A 19,930-nucleotide genomic window follows, 5' to 3' on the forward strand; every position below is an offset into this window, starting at 1 on the left:
CTTTCAGAGTAAATCACACTCAAATCTCTTATTGGTTTTTCTGAGTAAAACCAAACTTATATCCAAAGGAGCAAAATCATGCTCGAATAAACTCACAAAAAAGAAAAAAAATTGCACAACGGAATTTTTGGGTAAAATTTATGAATCCCGCCGGTGAGTTTAATTTTCTAACCCACCGGCAGGGGGGGAATTTTTGTGAAGTATCCCAAGATCTAACCTGCTCTTGATACCATGTCAAATTAATCACAAAGGCTTAACTTCTCATTCATCATTCACCAATATTTATACACGGTAATAGCTTGGGGAATAATCTACCTAACAAGATAAATATTCACACAATATCACAATCTTCCTAAATTAATATCATATAAGATACTTTCCTATCTTAACACAAGTACTACTTATTTCCTTATTTATGTATTTTTTTGATCTTTCCATATTATTCCGTATTTGTTGTTTTTTATACAAGTATATTTATTTTTTTCCAATTACCTCTTTCAATCTTTCACATACGTATTATTATGAGACAAATATGATATGAGGGTTACTTTGAAATTAACACTTGTTATTGGATCATAACAAAGTTAGATTATGACGATTCGATCATCAAACAAAAATAAAGGATCAATTATACAATTTGAATTATGTCGGATTTAATTAAGTACATACTTGAGGACCAAAATCACCAATCTGCATATATTCTAGAAAAGTGGACGAAAATCCACTAAACAAAGTAGAATAATATCATGAATTCAATCATCACTAAATCCCCAAAATTAAAAATGCTTGTACGCTACCACTTCCAAACTTTATTTCGATCTTTTTTGTTCTAGTGAATCAGAATTTGCCTCCTTACCATATACTAAACGTTATTAACATTATATTATGGGAAGTTAATAAGTTATGGTGCCACTTTTTGACATACAAGTGTTATTTTGGACGCTCCAATGCACTAAAGTTGTTCCCATTGTTGGTCAACATAATATACGAGTGGACGACAGTACCGTGGCTCAATTACTAGGATCATTAGTTTTCATGCTTTTATTAGTCTTTAATTAATTAGTACGAAGTACTCCAATTAATACTCCTTACAAGGTACACTATTACATTATACGAGTTGTATACAATATCACGTTAATGTTGTCTAGATAAGTTTATAACACCTGATCTCAATTTTTAGCACTACATGCTTTACCACTAAATTATGTCATATATTTTATGTTCTTTTTTGAAAAAAAATTATTAATACGGAGTAGATAAAGAATATGAGATGAAATAAAATTAAATTAGAGTAATAGATAATTGAGTCATAAACTAGTGTATGAATGCAACTTTTATGTAATGACCTAAGACATAGTTCAAACCCAATTACTATTTTGAGTTTAAAAGTTCGAATATAAGCCGGATATATATTATGACAATCAACATCACGTATATGTTGATGACTCTATAACACTATCATAATTGTAAAAGATGTATTCCTACTAATTTCAATGTTTACATGATTTGCAAGCATCAATATCATCTCCAGTTGTCATGCAATAGACTCTTACATAAAGTTGTAAGCAAAACTCACGAGCTAATCAAATCATCAAAGCCTTTTCAATGTATAAATTAAACTTATTGATTATGATCCTTATCTAAATTCTATATACAGTATCTTTGTTTGATCAACTATAACTATCATGCATGTACCTTGGCTACCGGCTACTATTAATTAGCCCGCAACTACCACTCTGTGAATCATGGTTATCGGTATCAATCATCAGTATACACTATACGGAGTACAATGTACTACGATGGAGTGTTTTACTTAATTGTTCTTTTACAATTTTGTTTGATTAACTAATATAATATTGTATTTCATAACAGTTGATATTCGTCTCAACTTCAACTCATTTGTTTGATACACGTCATTTGCATTTAATTTGACCTACGTTTTATCCCCTCAAATGAACTGATGATGTACTCGATCTTACTTTTAGCAATCAAAAGGTTAAGGATCTCAATTCCAATGCTAATCTAATATAATTATGGAGGAATATAATAATCAAAGTGTAATACTACTATTAACTCCTATTATAAGAATTTTTTTTTTTTTTGGAAAATGCAAGAAAGTAATTAAAAGACCTTTCTTTAAGTTGATATGATTTTTCAACATTTGCCGACACTTACAAAATATCAATCTTCTTTTTTTATCCAAATAAGGGTCATGAATTGGTAGGTTATTGAGCACATATGGACCAGTATATGTATTTGGAGATTAAACATGATTACACTAATATTTTTTTTACAGTATTTCTTAATCTTCTTCTTACGAATGATCTAAGTTTGGACATATTAGTGTGATATAACTCAATTATTAGGCAGTCCTCACATAACAAACAATTAATGAAACGGTAATAAATAATTATGTAAAAAACATAGTACGTAGTTCAGCCAGTAATATGTGATAATGTGTATATCCAGAATTGTTGGCTAAGGTGATTCCACATTATCCAAGTTTTAGTCACAAAATTTTGTTCCACTTTATTCCTGACCCCAAGTATAGTACTGTATCAATATTGTTGGGAATTTTGGGATGGTAATAAAGATCTAAATAAAAGCAAAAATAAATTAATAACTTCTTAATTAGTTGTTTTTTTTTTTTTAATTAGTTTGCCATACTTATGACTTATCCATTACTTTCTACTCCACAACCATTCTATAATGGAAAGTTCTATCAATTAAAATTAAAAATGCTCAAAATTACAATGTTGATAAAGTTGTAGATAAGTGATAAGTCATACATAGATTGTAGAATTCAATTAAAAACAGAAAGAATGAAAGAAAGAAGGAAGATTTATAGTGTATTTGATTGGATGATAAAAATATAAATCAAGTGTTGGATAAATTTTTTGTGAAGTGACCCTCACCCTACTTCTACAGTTCTACATCTATATTTGCAAATTTAATTTATGAATGAGTGCATTAAGGTCCCCATATTTAATTAATTTTATAAATTTAGAATATGGATAAACTCTATAGACTATCCAAACAAATAACAAAGCAACCTTGCAACATGTCCTACATGGAGCTTCATTTATTATTTATTAATTTGGAGTTGGGGAAATAATTGTTAAAAATATCAAAGATTGAGGGCAACAATCCTCCTACATTATTGGACAGACAATATTGTCCCACATCTTCAAGGGTAGTCTTAGGTTGCATGCCTATCCAAAATTCCCTTAGTTGGATCCACAAATTCATATGCAAAGGATTGAGCTAGCTTCTCAATTCAAATTTTGATATTTTGCCTTATCCCAAAACATATTTTGAATGTTGAGGATGCTTTTTACAGAATGTCAAATCTAGTTTGCATGATCAATAACACAATCATGTTCTTCTAAAAAGTAACTGATTATGAATACATATACGAGTTTTGATTTCAAATCACATACTGATATATTTTTACATGTGATGTTACTTAACATACCATTCACACCGAGAATATTTCGAAAGTACGGGTAGTAGTAGATCAAATCCGTTTTATGCATCAAAATTCTCCAATATATTGTTGAATTGTTGACATGGCAGTAAAATTGCTAATACTTGTGAACTTTAACTGATGAGGACAACATATCAGCTTCCAATAACTTATGAGTTATGACTGTGATGATGCCAAGCAAAATCAAATCCATTTTCAAATAATCAAAATAAATAATACAAAGAACTCCATATTAAATCATTAAGGATCTTGTTTCTAATCTTAAACAATAAGGACAATGGGCCCAAAAAGTAGAAATAATCATAAAAATTGCCCCAAAAGCACCTTCTAAGTCCTATGCGCCTATCCATTAAAAGGGCCCAATTCATTTTCAGAATATTAATATCCAAAAGTATTTTTTTTTTTCTCAGGAATATTATCCTTGATTATCTAAATTACTGATTGGAAAAATAGATATTGAAATTTCTCCAACTCCTTTACTAAATAATCTGGATGGGCCTAATAGGATAAGAAGAATAATGTCATCTCTAATATTCTACTTAATTATATTGTTTTTGACAAGAATGTACAAAATATTTTATTGGTATCAACATAATTCTATATCGGTATTAAGATGGTATCATGGCAATACCAACAAGAGTTATTAGAGCCCAAGAAATTCTCATAGAGATGTAGTCCATGTAGATAGAACCAATTTAATTCATACTTTGGAATGATAGAGAAGAACAAATTATTACACGAGCAATCATATATGATCAATTTAGGCTTTTAGCTACAGCTTTCAATCATTATATCACGTGAAGTAAATTTTTTATATATTAATTCTAATATAGTTTTCTGTTATTATATCAGCATATCATGAACTTATATTGTTTGACATAAATTGATCTCGAGAATGAATACATATCCGACTTCCAGCAAACTATACGCCTATACACTTCTCTGCAAACTTCGAACAATTATAATTTGTTTAGATTAAGATCGTGTATTAAACCAGTCATAATCTAATTGAATACTGTTGATGTCTCTGCACCATCAAGACCATATTCTATTAACACTCTACCAATGCTTCCTTTGTATTTATACTGCTTGGCACTGTTTCTGATCGGCCTAGTAGAGGCTTCTTCTCTCTTGGTCTCTTTTGCTTCAAGCTCGACAACTCCACTGTCCCAAGTGTTGAGCCAGTATTTAGACATATAAAGCATCAGGCTAAATGACTATCACCTTAGCTTCCTAATACTCAATAAGATAAACATAAAAAGGTTTATTTTTTCCCCTCCCTTTGAATCCCCCACTTCCAGTTTAGTTGTACTTTCAGCCAATATTTAGACAGGAAAGAAAAAAAAAAATCAAGCATTTTAGTGTAGTTAATTTTACAGCTTAACATGTTAGGCAGAAGTTTTTAGAAGTGAATGTGTAATGAAATGCTACTACTTCAGTGATGGTAAAAGCTCAGTAACATTTGTCAAAACATGATGTTACAGCAACGGATGTTCTTGAAGAGACAAGTCAATTAAAATGCAATTATACTGAGAGCTTTCAACCTTTTAACTTACCAGCTACACTCTCGAGAATTGATTGGTTGGAAAAACCAACTGAGAATCTCCAAGCGTAATGGATTGGTAAGGTAAAGGTAACCAATCTACAAGAAAACAAACAACTGGTTAAGTGAACAGAACTAGTAATGTAAACCATGTCAAGCAATGCCCTCAACTTTTGGGTATGGACACTTGACACATCATTTTGTATCAAGAACATGGATTTCACTTATTACTCAGCCGAGTCTAATACTCACACATACCTCCGAGTAAAATAGGTGGCAGGGAATGTAACAGTGGATTCTCTACATGAAATGTCCATTTTTAATTCACAATACCAAAACAACTACTACCAGGTATAGATCCTACTTAGTGCAACCAGAAGAGTATGTCAAACCAAATGAAAATAAAATCATCATTAACTAGTCAAGACAAATTTATTCTAACAAAATTCCTTTAGAACCCTCAAATTTATTCTAAGAAATTCCTTTATGAACCCCCAAATTTATTCTAAGATAATGGTTTATGAGCTGCAAGCATGCCTTTCGCATTTGAATATTTTGTTTTCCCATGGAAACAAATCCATTATCTTTGAGATGATAACAACCAATCAATTAATAACTACTGTCACAAGTAAATTTGGGAAAGGCTAGGCTGGTCAATCAAGAAACACAAACAGAAGCACCCTTTATAAAAAAAGGGCTAGTCCCTGTGGCACAATTAACTGGACATACATGTTGAATTTAACAAAAATACTCCGTATATGTTGGTAGGGAGCAAAACCAAATTTCAACCTAGATAATGCTCCCTCTCTGTCCCCATTTTTTTGCCCCATTGCAAATAAATGGGTCAAACTTCAAAAAATTTTACCATAAATTCTCATTAATCAACAAGAGATAATATAATCATGTGGGGTTATGTTAGATTCGTCTCAATGTCTCATTGTATAATTTATTAATATCAAGTTTTTATAATTTTTACACGTATAGAAATCAAGTTATACGTTATAAAACGCATCTTGAAGACTGTGAAAAGTCAAATGGGGCAAAATATAGGGATAGAAGGAGTAAAATAATAGAACAGGCGCATAATGCAACAGCATTCCTTTTTCAATCTTTAATACGGGTATTAACTTCAGTAGAATAAACAGATATACAATCTGCTAAACTCATATGGCCAGGCTCCTGACGGTGACTTGACACCTCAACGAATCAATCTTTCTGCTGACTAGAGCATGCATATCTAATGCGCAGGTCTACTTCATCTTAGAACATATACAAATATTTTCACCCTTGACTCTTCTATGAATTCTTGGTTTTGCTCCATGTGATATGGCAAGAAGATACAAAGTTTAAATCCACATGTGAAAAGACAATTTTTCCATACGCTGATATATAAATAGTACCGAGGGCAGGGATATGACGCGAAGCAAAAAAGTTAATATACTCATGAGAAGAATATTTTTTCCGTGCTGTGTATAATGTAAAGTAACTGACCAGTGTTTCCAAAGATGAAGCTCTGCTATAAACTGCTACACCAGCACGTTTTTTAGTTCGGTTTTTAGATGAAGTAATGTTCTTTCCCCACCGTAGAACATCCCTATCAATTCCAAAGAGTCAAATGCAATATTAGAACATGAAGGAACTGGAGATAGTAATAATTAATTATTGGTGCTTCAAGAGTCAAGACACAAGCAGAATATTTATCTGTGATTACAGTGACAGTTATAAGGAAGCCTTTCTAATGGAAGTTCTAAGGTCCCATTACTCTTGTAATAAGATGTTAAGATCAATATGAAAATCAAATAATCTATAGAGGAGTTGGTCACATAACAGATCCAGACAGCATGTAAAGAGAGAGTTTGACTCCACATAAGACTCTTGGCCCTCATCAACTCTTTGGCTTACAAGAGGATTTTTATACTCAAGGAGTGAAGCCAGCTCGAGTCATGACATTTCAGTGTACCAGCATGCAATGCAGAATGCCATTCTATTACATCTAGTACAGAAGGAAAGTCAATGAAAAAGAAGATACCTTTCTTCTTCTGACAAAAAATCTGCATTACTAAGTTTCTGAAGTAGGGCATCCTGAAAAGTTGCAAACAATCCTACCAAACATTAGATCTAGACAAAAAGAGCTACAACATATTTTACATTTAAAATATAAGTCCTAAAGTACAACAAAGTTAGGATGGTAAGCTAAATTCCATAATAGCCACACATTTAGAAACATAATCACACTGATTAAATACATACTTAGTCCTAGGCTCAAAGGTGTCCAAATAGAGTTAAACACCCCTGTCCTCGTTACTATGCTTATCAAAGGACAACTGAAGAATATAGAAGAAGTTCTAATGGCATTTCGCACATGACTTAAATAGAAAGAAAATGCTGAAGAGGTAAAGATTGGGATTTGACCTTTTAAAATCCATCTCATATACAGAGTATTTCATTATTTCATCAACTCAATTATGACACACCACTTTCATGATCTAGGTTTATTTTAAAAATAAATAAATAAAAAATAGACAAGTGAAAATAAGAACTTGAACAAGTTCGTAAAGGATAAGATAAATCACTTTTCCTATATAGAAGAGACTCAGAAAGATTGATAGAAGCAACATTTTTATTATCTAGATGAGCCAAAACAATAACAGACCTGTGCCTCACAGCGTACTACTTCCATCACACAATCATTGTAGTCCTCAATATTCAGTGTAGGTGTTAAGAAATGCCTCCGCGCATACAACTGCATATCTCAAATAAATAAATAGTGAGCGAAGAAGTTAATGGTAATTTGACAGAAGTTAAGTCACTTATCTTCATACATAGCAAATTAGCAATGGTAGAATAATAAGAACAAGCAATTTGAAGCTAATGCAAACAGTTTTAAAAGCCAATAATCCTCATATGGGATAGGCAATGTTGTTTGTATGCATTATACAATCAAGTAGAACTGTAGGGGTGAAGCCCGAAGAAGTAAGGACTAACTTAAATTCACAGACCTCTCCAAAGCCTGATCTCATAGACCCAACTCCCAAGCATTCACCAAAGTATTACCAACCCAACCCCCCTTTCTCCCCCCATCCCCCCCCCCCCCCCCCCCCAAAATAAAAAACCCCTCACACATCTCCATAAAACAGAACCTCCATCTATTTATGAGAACTCCACGATTGCAGCATAGCCTTTACCTCCAGACCAGAAGTATTAATGATACTTCCCTTCATCTCACTTCATTTGCCAATGGCATATAAAGTGACTTAAGGGATTAATAAAAAGCTAATGTGTAACGTTTTACTTGTACTCTACTGTAATATTGGAACTAATAAGCAATAAAGATGATATTTTGAGGGAAGTTGGCAGCTATTTCTTTGATTAAAGATTGAATCTTGCAAACAAGGTGGCTTGAGGCCACAACTCTCCTATAGCACCTTTAGGGCACAATGCTCTATTCTCTAAAGATTACTAATTACCAGCTACCTAGCACACTCCCACTCCCCCTTTACTTATATGTACACAATCTGCCAGAAAAGCGAGATGACAAAATTAGTTGCAGCTGTCATTCTTAGAGAGGGCTCTGCCAGCAATCATTAGCTTGATTTGGTGGCTCCCCTGCTGGGCCTTGCTGCTGCTGCCCCTTCTTCCTTCTGCGCTCATAAGTGATCCAATCCTTGTTGTGCTTGCTACCCACGGCATTCGTTGCATCTCCCCCCCCTACAAGAGTCACCTTGTCCTCAAGGTGAAAAGATGGAAATCGCTCTTGTATGATGGCAGCCACTTCCCAAGTTGCCTCAATTAGGGGCAGTCCTTGCCACTTAATTAAGACTTCCAAGGCATCTGGGTTGTTCTCAGCAGCCCTTAGATCCAGCACACTCTCAGGTTCTGTCCTGAGTTCCAGCTCTTCAGTCAGTTGGGTGGGTATGGTGGGGTTTACAGGTTGAGCTCCTACTGCGCGTTTGAGCTGAGAAATATGGAACACGGGGTGGATCTTGCAAGTTGCTGGCAGCTCCAGCTTGTAAGCCACTTGACCAATGCGTTGGAGCACCTTGAAGGGACCATAGAAACGAGGGGCTAACTTTTCATTTGGTCTCCTTGCTAAGGATTTTTGCCGATAAGGTTGCAATTCAGGTAGACAAAGTCCCCTACTTGAAATTCCTCCTCCCTCCTCCGCAAATCTGCATTGTTTTTCATCCTTTGTTGTGCCCGAACCAAATTCATGTGCAAGTCATCCAAAACCCAATCTCTTTCCTGCAGCCACTCTTCCAACCTATCCACAGGCGTTTGTCCCTTTCCAACCTTGATTAATCTAGGTGGATCCTTCCCATACACTACCCGAAATGGTGTAAATCCAGTAGAGGCATGATAAGCTGTGTTGTAGGCATATTCCGCCCAAGGCAGCCACTTACTCCAAGATTTAGGCTTACCATTAACAAAGCAACGGAGGTATGTTTCCAAGGTCTTGTTGACAACCTCGGTTTGGCCGTCGGTTTGAGGGTGGTATGCGGTGCTTCTCTTGAGGTCCGTTCCTTGCAACCTAAATAACTCTTTCCAAAACACACTCATAAAGATTCGATCCCTATCCGACACAATTGAGTTTGGCATCCCATGTAGCCTTACAACTTCCTTAGTGAACACCTCCGCAATGGTTAAGGCACTATAGGGGTGTTTCAACCCAATGAAGTGCGCATATTTGGACAGCCTATCAACTACTACTAACACCGAGTCTACCCCCTTAGAATTGGGCAGCCCTTCGACAAAGTCCATTGAGATGTCCTCCCAAATACTCTCGGGAATAGGTAAGGGTTGTAATAACCCCGCCGGTTGCAATTGAGAGTGTTTGGCTTGTTGGCAAGTAGCACATTGCTTGACATGCGATCCCACAGCTTTACGCATCCCAAACCAATACCATTCGGCAGCCAACCTTAAGTAAGTTTTTGTTTCACCTTGGTGTCCCCCCACCGGACTATCATGGTATTCGAACAAAAGCTTGGAGACTAATGGTGACTCCCTTGGGATTACTACTCTTCCCTTAAAGAGTAGCTTGCTGTCCCCGAGTGTGAATCCCTCACGAACCCCCTGCCCTGCTGCCAAGTCTGCCATAATTTTGCCGAGGTCTTTATCAGCTCTCACCTCCTTCTCTAGCCCATCCCAATCAATCCTTGAAACTGAAACCATAGCTGCCAACTCTCCAGCACTCCCACCTCTACGGGACAGAGCATCCGCCACTCTATTGCTTGCACCGAGCTTGAATTGGATCTCGAAATCGAAGCCCAATAACTTCCGGACCCATTTTTGGTACTCTCCATTCACTTCCCTTTGCTCCATCACATACTTTAAACTCTGTTGGTCCGTTCTTACCACGAAGTGACGCCCAAGTAAATAATGTCGCCACTTAACCACGGCCAAGCAAATTGCCATTAATTCCTTCTCATATATGGCCTTTGCTTGTGACCTTGGGCCTAGTAATTTGCTAAAGAAAGCTATAGGCCTCGATTCTTGCATCAAGACAGCCCCCAGCCCAAAGCCCGAAGCGTCTGCTTCAATTACAAATTTTTTGCTGAAATTTGGCATCGCCAGAACAGGGGCTGAAGTCATGGCTCCCTTCAGCCGCTCAAAGGCTGCCGTAGCCTCCGATGTCCACCCAAAATTGTCCTTTCGTAGCTGCTCTGTTAATGGCCTTGCGATTTGGGCGTATCCCTTAATAAACTTCCGGTAATAGCCGGTCAATCCCAGAAAACCGCGCAACTCCTTCAAGTTTTGCGGAATTGGCCAGTCAACCATGGCCTTCACCTTCTCCGAATCAACTGCCACCCCCTCTTGCGACACCACATGCCCCAAGTATGCCACCCTTGACTGACCGAATTCGCATTTCTTGAAATTAGCCACCAAGCAATGCTCTTGCAATTTGGACAGCACTACTCTCATGTGTTCCAAGTGGCTCTCTCTATCGGGGCTATAGATAAGGATGTCATCGAAAAACACGAGCACAAACTTTCTCAAAAACGGTCGGAACACCTCATTCATGAGGGCTTGGAAGGTGGCCGGTGCATTCGTGAGGCCAAATGGCATGACCAAAAATTCGTAATGGCCTTCGTGGGTACGAAAGGCCGTTTTGTGCGTGTCCTCTTCTCGTACCAAAATCTGATGATACCCCGACTTGAGGTCGAGTTTAGAGAAAATTGCTGCCCCATGGAGTTCGTCGAGTAATTCGTCGATGATTGGAATGGGATATTTATCGGGGATTGTTTCCCGATTTAAAGCCCGATAGTCCACACAGAACCTCCAAGACCCGTCCTTCTTCTTGACCAACAAAACCGGGCTAGAAAATGGGCTGACTGACGGCTTAATGATACCCGCCTCAAGCATCTCCTTAATCAATCTCTCAATTTCATCCGTCTGGAACTGTGGGTAACGGTATGGCCTTACGCTCACTGGGTTGCTCCCCTCCCTTAATATAATAGCATGTTCGTGCCCCTTTTTGGTGGAAGTCCTTTGGGAGGTGAAAAGACCCCATGAAACTGCTCTAGGATGCTAGTTAACCACTCAGGCACGGTGGTTTCTCCCCCTGCTCCCTTTTCCACCGTCTCCACTCGGTTTATTTCCAGCCACAACCCTCCACCCTTGTGGCACAAGGTGCGGAGCATCGCCTTGAGAGTGATCTTGGTGCGTTCCAGGGCTGGGTTGCCCCTCAAAGTGACCTTCTCTTCTCCCATCCGAAAACTCATAAGGTGGGTCTTCCAATTATGAACCACCGGTCCTAGTTTCTCCAACCACTCGATCCCTAAGATCAAGTCGGCGTTGCCTAATCGGAGCGGAAGGAAGTTATCCACCACCACGAACCCCTCTTTGAGAACAACCCTCACTCCCTTACATCTCCCCTTTCCCACAATAATGTCTCCGTTTCCCAGAGACACACTAAACTCCCTGTCGCCCTCCACCGGCACTCCTGCTTCCGCCACCAAGTCATCGGAAATAAAGTTATGGGTGGCCCCCGGGTCCACCAATATTATCACCGGAGTCGGCCCCACCCTGCCTTCGAGTTTCATGGTTCGCGGCGTAGAGAGCCCTACCACAGAACACAGAGACGCCCCTGGCGCCAGTTCATCGTCGCTGGAGTCGGTTTCCGGCGGTTTAGAAGGTCCGGCGCCTTCGTCGCCTCCTCCCCCGAGCAACAAAACACTCATCTCCCTGTTCTTACACCGGTGTCCGACACTCCAGCGCTCATCGCAACGAAAGCACAGACCTTTCGCCTTCCTTTCCTGGTGTTCCGCGTCAGTCAACCGCCGCGGTTCGTTAGATCGGCCTGAGACGGTGCTGGTGGTCTTCAGGAAGTTTACTGAGGCTTGGGATTCAGAGGGGGCCCTGGGCCATCCCTTGAATGACGAAGCCTGCTGAATTGGGGTGCCATATGTGCCAATGAGACCCGACCCAGATGCGATTTTGGATCCAGATGATCCAGATCCACTTGCTATTGCTTTACCCGAACCGAAATAATTGGGTGCCTTCCTTTGCCCGCCGACCCGATTCCTTTCTTCAACCCGACCCGCAATCTCCATGGCCTGTTGTAGGTTGAAAGGGTTCATTAGTCTAACATCGGCCTTAATATCATTCTTGAGCCCATTTATAAAATGGCCCATCATTATAGTCTCAGGTATATCTTCCAACGGAGCAGAGATTCAATAAACCGCTTACGATAATCGAACACGGTGGTTTCTTGGCTTGCAGCCAACCACTGTTCATGGAGGCTTCCGGCGTGAGTCGGACGGAACTGCCGCAAAACCCTCGCCTTCAGGCTATCCCAGTTCGGAATAGGTCGCCTGCGATTTTCCCATTGGAACCACCTCAGGGCATCACCCTCTAAGGCGGAGACGGCGGCTTGTAACTTCTGCTCCTCCGTGAGGTTGTAGTGTTGGTAATATTTCTCGCCCTTAAGTATCCATCCGTCAGGGGTCGACGCCTTCAAAGAGCGGCATGTCTAATTTCCGTGGCTTCCACCGATTGTCGCCGCCGCCGTGCACCTCACCCTAGTTGCGCACCGTAAAGTTTGTACCTTGCCCTTGTTCATGATTTCTTTGACTCACCAAGGTTCGCAGCTCCTCGAAGAACTGAGCTTGAGTGGTGGTATTCACCGTCATCTGAGCTTCTTGCTGTTGTCGGAACAACTCGAATCGATTATCGAGCCGTTGAACCGCCTCCTCCATCGACTTCTTGAGGGTCTCTTCTTGAGTCTTCATTGCTATCTCTATTGTCTCTAGCTGGGTTCGAACCTCCGCCATTTGGTCTTCCAAAGCCTCGCATCTCTGAGTCGCAGAAGTAACCATTTTTGAATATTTTTTTTTTTTTTTTTTTTTTAATACGGGAAGAAGGTGGTTGCCGGAGCCGGAGGTCGCAGGATCGCCTGCTCTGATACCACTTGTAACGTTTTACTTGTACTCTACTGTAATATTGGAACTAATAAGCAATAAAGATGATATTTTGAGGGAAGTTGGCAGCTATTTCATTGATTTAAGATTGAATCTTGCAAACAAGGTGGCTTGAGGCCACAACTCTCCTATAGCACCTTTAGGGCACAATGCTCTATTCTCTAAAGATTACTAATTACCAGCTACCTAGCACACTCCCACTCCCCCTTTACTTATATGTACACAATCTGCCAGAAAAGCAAGATGACAAAATTAGTTGCAGCTGTCATTCTTAGAGAGGGCTCTGCCAGCAATCATTAGCTTGATTTGGTGGCTCCCCTGCTGGGCCTTGCTGCTGCTGCCCCTTCTTCCTTCTGCGCTCATAAGTGATCCAATCCTTGTTGTGCTTGCTACCCACGGCATTCGTTGCATAATGCATGGCAGATAAAATTGTACGAACCTGCCATACCTTACCACACAACATTGTTCACCTAAAAGAAGCAATCGGTTATCAATATACTCTTTAGTGATATACAAAACCATATAATGTTCCAACCAATCATAGTACACTTAATTATTAAAATTTAATACTATCAGCTGCACAAAACCTCTATTATCTGTATGCTATGGACCCTTATATACCAACAATTAAAAACATTAATATTTATGGAATGCAATGTGTTCACATGGATTAATTAACATCCACAACAATAGGTAAAGCTTAATCATGCTCAACTTCATTCAAAAAATATTATCAAGTAAAAGGCATACTTCATATATACAGTCTCCAATATAAGCCAAGGAAGCCGCATTGTGTGAAGACCTAGGTTTCTCCACCTTTGGCGGGCTTGGCAACCATCTCTCATAACCCAAGTATGCCTGCTCCTCCAGATCAACTGTTTATAAGATAATCGTAAACCATAAAATTCAATATAATGGATGACATTAACCAAACACCACCTCCCCACAAAACTCAACATCCATTTGAAGAGCAGCATACTTTCATCATCAAAATCTTCGAATATCTTAGAACATTTACCAAAATAACTAAAGAAATGACATAAAAAATCCCTGCGTGTGCTTCATTGTATGAGCAAAGTATGAAATTCATACTATGTCCGTGAATCTTTTCAAAACCATCCAAAAGCATAGCCGAGAATATAACTAGTTTTAACTTGTTTGATTGTTAAATGTGGTGAACTAGTGAATAGTAAGTCCTTAAGTCCTGTACACAATTCTCCATCATTTAGATTGTAACATAGGAAATTAGAGTAATATGAAGTGTCACACATTTCATTGCCTTAGTTTTTTTCCATCATCTTCAACCATAAACTAAAATGATGCTTAAACATTCATAAGAAATTTCCAAAACAAGATGAAAGAGTTTCTCCCTGGCCAATCAAAAGGAAAGAATATACTTGTATGTTTAGCAACAAATTTAACCTAGAAACTAACAAAAACAACATACCATTATCATCAGTTCATCACCATCACTGTTATTTCTAGAACATACACCAAAATCATCCACACACAGATGAAAAACACCCCCGAATATCATATAACACATCATCATCACATTAAGCAACAGATTAACAGAGTACCCTTCTCCAATTAACAACTTAAACTTCCATTAACATTGTAATTCTTAATTCATACATCAAATTTACCATAACCCAGATGAAATTTACACATTTTAATTAAAAATTAAATCAAGAAGAAGATTAAAATGCAAAAAAAAAAAAAAAACGGAGTCTTTAATACCTTTTTGAGGGGTTTCAGGGTTGAGCTTAAGAAGATTATCAACATCAATCAATAAACGGGAACTCTGCTTGTTTAGAGAGGTTGAAGATGAATTGGAGTTGGATTTGTTGAATTTGCGAGGAGAAGTAAAATTGGGGTTGCAAGGTAATCTTTGTTGAGTGTCCCATGATGCTCGCACCATGAACACTCTTGAGCTTGCTAACGCCATTTTTTGTTGGAATTTTCAAGATTTTATTAAATTAAGCTTTTCACCTTATTGGAACTCATGGGTTGCCAATTAGATGGAAACTCATGGACTTTGTGTTGGTCCGATAATTTTTTGAACCCTTTGCCCCTTTGCTAACTTATTGGGCCAATAATTATTTCCTTCGTTCTTATTTCTTCTGTTTTAGAATAATTGACGCAGTTTGACCAGTCACACATGCCAACGTTAATTTAATCAATAATTTATGAAAATATATGTAAGTAAAATTTTAGTACTAGTGTCAAAAATAAATAAATTTAGTACTGTATTATAAAAGTACATGTTAATATTAATTTAACAACATTTATTTATATGATAATCTTTTTATATTTTATTTTTAGTATTTGTATGAATATAGGGTCAAAAGTTAATAGATGAATAGTATAAAAAGTCAAAATGTATCAATTTTTCAGAAATAAATGGAGTGATTGTTTACATCTTTTACTTTATCTTTAAGCGAGTAGCTTGAAAACATGTCCTAATGATTAATGAACCTATCAAAACATGTCCTAATGAACCTATCAAAATATCAATTTTTTATATATATATATAAATCAATGAGCTGAGGGTTTATGTGATAAATTGTGACTTAAAAAATAAAATAAGGCAATAACTAGAGACATAGAGAGTAAAATGGTATAATAACAAGGATCTTTCTAATGAGCGTCACGAGACATTAACTACAAGTAACTAGTTAACATATAATCTAAAATTCTAAATAGTGTTATTTTTGAAATGCATGCTAAAATCACTTATCGATCAGTGTAATTAAAGTTTACTTTACCTTAATATTTCCACTTTTAACTCTTTTATCTATTGCTTTGGGGACGCTTTTAGTTTTTAGTATTTGGCTAATAACAATTCTATGTCACAGTTGATAATGGTTTAAAAAATGGGTAGCTTCATTAAATGTGTTGGGTAAGTGACATTCACAAAATAAAGGACTTTCTGGCACAAGAGTAATGACAAATGTCAGTGTTACTTGCATTGCCTCACTTTATTAATGTCATGAACCAAATTTATCAAACTTCCTACTCATATTTCCTCAACACCTACAAAGAAGAGGACCTTCAAACCCCATTCTTCTTTTAGGAGAATAAGTTTTATTTTACTAGTCATAAACACTAACTTTTTTTTTTTTTTTTTAGTTTGCAAAGATCTAAACACCTTATAAGATTTTAGGTGGTAAACTTTTATATTATATGATCTAAGATAATCATAACAATGCCTACAATTTCAGGTGCTTTGTCAAGCTTTCCATTAATGGTACCTCCATCAAAGTTAATGAGAGGAAGATCAGTCGATAATAACAATGCCATAAACCTTTACAATTTTGGTCCAAGTGTACCTTCCCATGTTACAAGATTGCAAGTTAAGGTTGATAACTTTCAAGACCCTTTGAAGATCAACAATTTTGGTAAGGTATGTATATATGTACTTCTATTTTATGCTTTAAGTGGATCACTAGCAAGGTAATTTTTATTTTCTATTATGTTTATTGTGACGTGAGGCTAATCGTGTTGCTGATTGGATTGCTAATGTTAGTCACGTATGTATGTTTAGGTTTTTACAGGGTTATTTATAATTGATTTTTTGTAGACTGTGAATCATGAATTGGAAAAAAGGAGGTTTACACAAGATGGTTACGTGGTGGGTCAAAACTTCTTGGTTAGATTGTATGAGCTTGATATCCATCAAAAGGCTTCTTTAGAGGCTTTGCTTAATTATACACAGGTTTGTTATTTTTACTTTTCTATGTTTCTTCAGTTTTTCAAAGTTGGCAATAATCATCATATTATCATCTAAAATAGTACCCTTTATAAACATAGTATTAGTATAATTGTGCTAAATAAAAACTCTATCGCTTTATATACTATTTTAGAATGTTCGAGAAAAAACTTGAAGTTACTAAACTGGTCATGTATAATGTCATATGGATGATTTATTGTATGTTCTAAACTTCTTATAAAAATAAATGATGAAATTGCAGGAAACTGGTTTAAATCTGTTTCAAAGTTCGGGATTAAGGGTAGAAGGGTTTGGAGTGTCAAAGGAGATGACAAGTCGAAATCTAATTTGGGTGATTGGAAGAATGCAAGTTGAAGTTGATTCTTACCCTTCATGGTATGTCTTTATTACGTTGATACTACTCTTAACTAAACATTTACTCCTTCTCTATCTATTGTTTCTACTTTGACTTCTTCAAAATGCTAATAGTTATAACAAATAGTGACGAAAGGAGTATTCTTTTAACTAATTGATGATTGTAAACCATGTAAATTTCTTCTATGCTATGATAACATTTTAACATCATATTTTATTTATTTAATTTTTGCTATGATTACATCATATTAACATGAGGTCTTCAAATTGATACAAGTACAATAATACTACATGTGTACTTGAGAGACTTGTTATCATAAATATTCTAACCAGGCCACCAGGAGAAGTTGTTCTTGCATAAATTTCAAACTTTCGGAATTTCATTGGATTTATTATACTATTTTACGCTCCACCTACCAATTTAATGGAAAGTGTTAGATCGTACCAAGTATTCAATACACATGTCATTGACTGTCTTCATCATCATATTGAAGCAGGAAATTTGCATCCCTCACCGAGTCACCACACTAACATAGTAAATTCATTGAACTCTATTATGTATTCGGGTACACCTAGTGTTAGCCTGTTAGGTATGCATAATTTTATACTTGTATAAGAATTTTGATGATTCGAGAGACTAAAAGAAAGACAAATAACATACTAATATGAATCCTATGGTTAGAAGTGACTAAGAACTATAAACAATAGAAAAGGGTGTTAGTTTTTAATTGATGTTTGTTATTTTAGGATGCTTCCTTTTACATTGGTATAATTAACAAATTTTCCAAAATTTTAGGTGAAATTATTTATTTACATATGTACAAATGATGTGGTGATCGTGGACCATGTTGGTGTGTAGTTTTTAATTGATGTTTGTTATTTTAGGATGCTTTGTTTTACATTGGTAAAATTAACAAATTTTCCAAAATGTTAAGTTATTTATTTACATACGTACAAATGATGTGGTGATCGTGGACCATGTTGGAATTACTTTGAAGTTAATATTGATTGGACCCATGGACAGGGGAGACATTGTTCAAGTAGAGACTTGGTGTTCAGGCTTGACAAAACATTGTCTCACTTGTAGCTCAAGACTAACTGATGCAAATACAGGAACAAAAATCATGCGAGTTGACAGGTTTTTTCCAAACCTTAATTAACTCCAAAGTTTAATAAACTTATAAATTAATTAGCTTGAAACAATGACAAGTTCTTAACATTAACTATCTTGATGAATATGCAAATGAAAACGTAGTGAATTTGTGATGATTAATGAGAAAACGAGGCGGCTTTCAAGAATTCCAGAGGAGATCAAAGCAAGTGGAGATCCTTATGTAAAAGACTATCTTGATCCGCCTTTAAATGTTGATGATAAGCTCAGGAAATTACAAAAACTTGATGAAGATAAGGCGGATTATATCCTTAGAGGAATTAAGGTGCACTCTTTAACTCCATATCCTTCTTATTTGAGAACAAGTCTTTTTTATATACAAGTATATTTTTATTAATCTTATTTTAACAAATTGCAGCCTTTATGGTTCGACTTGGATCCCAATCAGCATGTGAATAATGTGAAGTACATAAGCTGGATTTTAGAGGTAAATGCTACAATGATCATGAGGATCACTCCCATTTCTATTTTTGACTTTTTTTACGTGCTTTTATATAGCTGTCTTTTATGTGTACCTAATAGCCGGTTACATAATGATGCAGGGAACCCCTGAAGCAGTGAGGGAGAATTATGAACTCAGCGCGTTTACTTTGGAGTATAGGAGGGAATGTGGGAGAAATAGTGTGCTGCAATCTCTTTCAGGTGCATCCAATGAAATTCCTAATGAATATTATCATTTACTTCGTCTGGAAAATGGGAATGAAGTTGCAAGAGCTAGAACCTTATGGAGGAAGTCCAGTAAGATAATTAGTAGAGTCTAACTCAATAAATTAACCGCGTTCTTTTTTTGTTTTGGGAGTGAAAATGGGGGTTGAGGATGCAGTCACAAGTTCATAACGAATTCCTTAAAACTACCATTATGAATTGATGAATCATGTGACATTAGGGATGGTTTTTTTTAGGACCACTAGAACCACCCTACCTAAATTAGTTTTATGTACGTATGTACTCAACTTCGTTGCATTAATTAGTTTCAGATTAAGACCAATGTTAGCACTGGCTTCTGAGTTGCGACTCGTGAATGCTTAACTATGTTACTAGGTTGGATGCCTCATTTCACACCAAATATTTATGTCAGATCCTTGACACTATGATGTTGACGCTAAGGTTACGAACATTAGACTCCATCATGATCCTGGTTAATAATGTTCTTTTCATTATACTATCATTGCTATTTTAGTTTACAACTAATATTATTTTGATTTAGTTATTTTGTGAATAAAAT

At 36.7% G+C, this 19,930-nt stretch overlaps 2 protein-coding genes across 2 annotated transcripts; one reads left to right on the plus strand and one right to left on the minus strand.

Annotated features, from left to right (window-relative positions):
* Window positions 1-4,275: 4,275 nt before the first annotated feature.
* On the minus strand, window positions 4,276-15,484 carry LOC145616495 (uncharacterized). The gene is made up of 7 exons (XM_081671226.1): window positions 15,188-15,484; window positions 14,198-14,322; window positions 7,684-7,773; window positions 7,060-7,112; window positions 6,522-6,624; window positions 5,044-5,129; window positions 4,276-4,651 (listed from the first exon to the last, which is right to left on the minus strand). Exons 1-7 carry the CDS (start codon window positions 15,393-15,395, stop codon window positions 4,492-4,494), a joined length of 825 nt encoding a protein of 274 aa, XP_081527352.1. The 5' UTR covers window positions 15,396-15,484; the 3' UTR covers window positions 4,276-4,491.
* A 959-nt stretch (window positions 15,485-16,443) lies between these two features.
* LOC145618202 (palmitoyl-acyl carrier protein thioesterase, chloroplastic-like) lies at window positions 16,444-19,846 on the plus strand. The gene is made up of 7 exons (XM_081672983.1): window positions 16,444-16,853; window positions 17,031-17,165; window positions 17,422-17,555; window positions 18,559-18,672; window positions 18,790-18,970; window positions 19,064-19,132; window positions 19,248-19,846. Exons 1-7 carry the CDS (start codon window positions 16,656-16,658, stop codon window positions 19,464-19,466), a joined length of 1,050 nt encoding a protein of 349 aa, XP_081529109.1. The 5' UTR covers window positions 16,444-16,655; the 3' UTR covers window positions 19,467-19,846.
* Window positions 19,847-19,930: the final 84 nt, after the last annotated feature.

Source organism: Chenopodium album, chromosome 26 (assembly GCF_948465745.1).
Source record: "Chenopodium album chromosome 26, dcCheAlbu1.1, whole genome shotgun sequence".
Taxonomy (NCBI): Eukaryota; Viridiplantae; Streptophyta; class Magnoliopsida; order Caryophyllales; family Amaranthaceae; genus Chenopodium; species Chenopodium album.

Bases quoted from the DNA above. Each gene is read 5' to 3' on its own strand.
- LOC145616495 (XM_081671226.1), bottom strand. From the start codon at position 15,395: ATGGCGTTAGCAAGCTCAAGAGTGTTCATGGTGCGAGCATCATGGGAC. The intron at 14,323-15,187 runs GTATTAAAGACT...TCTTATAAACAG, and splicing joins CCCTGAAACCCCTCAAAAAG to TTGATCTGGAGGAGCAGGCA. The intron at 6,625-7,059 runs GTATCTTCTTTT...TGGAATTGATAG, and splicing joins TTTTTGTCAGAAGAAGAAAG to GGATGTTCTACGGTGGGGAA.
- LOC145618202 (XM_081672983.1), top strand. From the start codon at position 16,656: ATGCCTACAATTTCAGGTGCTTTGTCAAGCTTTCCATTAATGGTACCT. The intron at 18,673-18,789 runs GTTTTTTCCAAA...ATGAAAACGTAG, and splicing joins AAAATCATGCGAGTTGACAG to TGAATTTGTGATGATTAATG. The intron at 19,133-19,247 runs GTAAATGCTACA...ATAATGATGCAG, and splicing joins ACATAAGCTGGATTTTAGAG to GGAACCCCTGAAGCAGTGAG.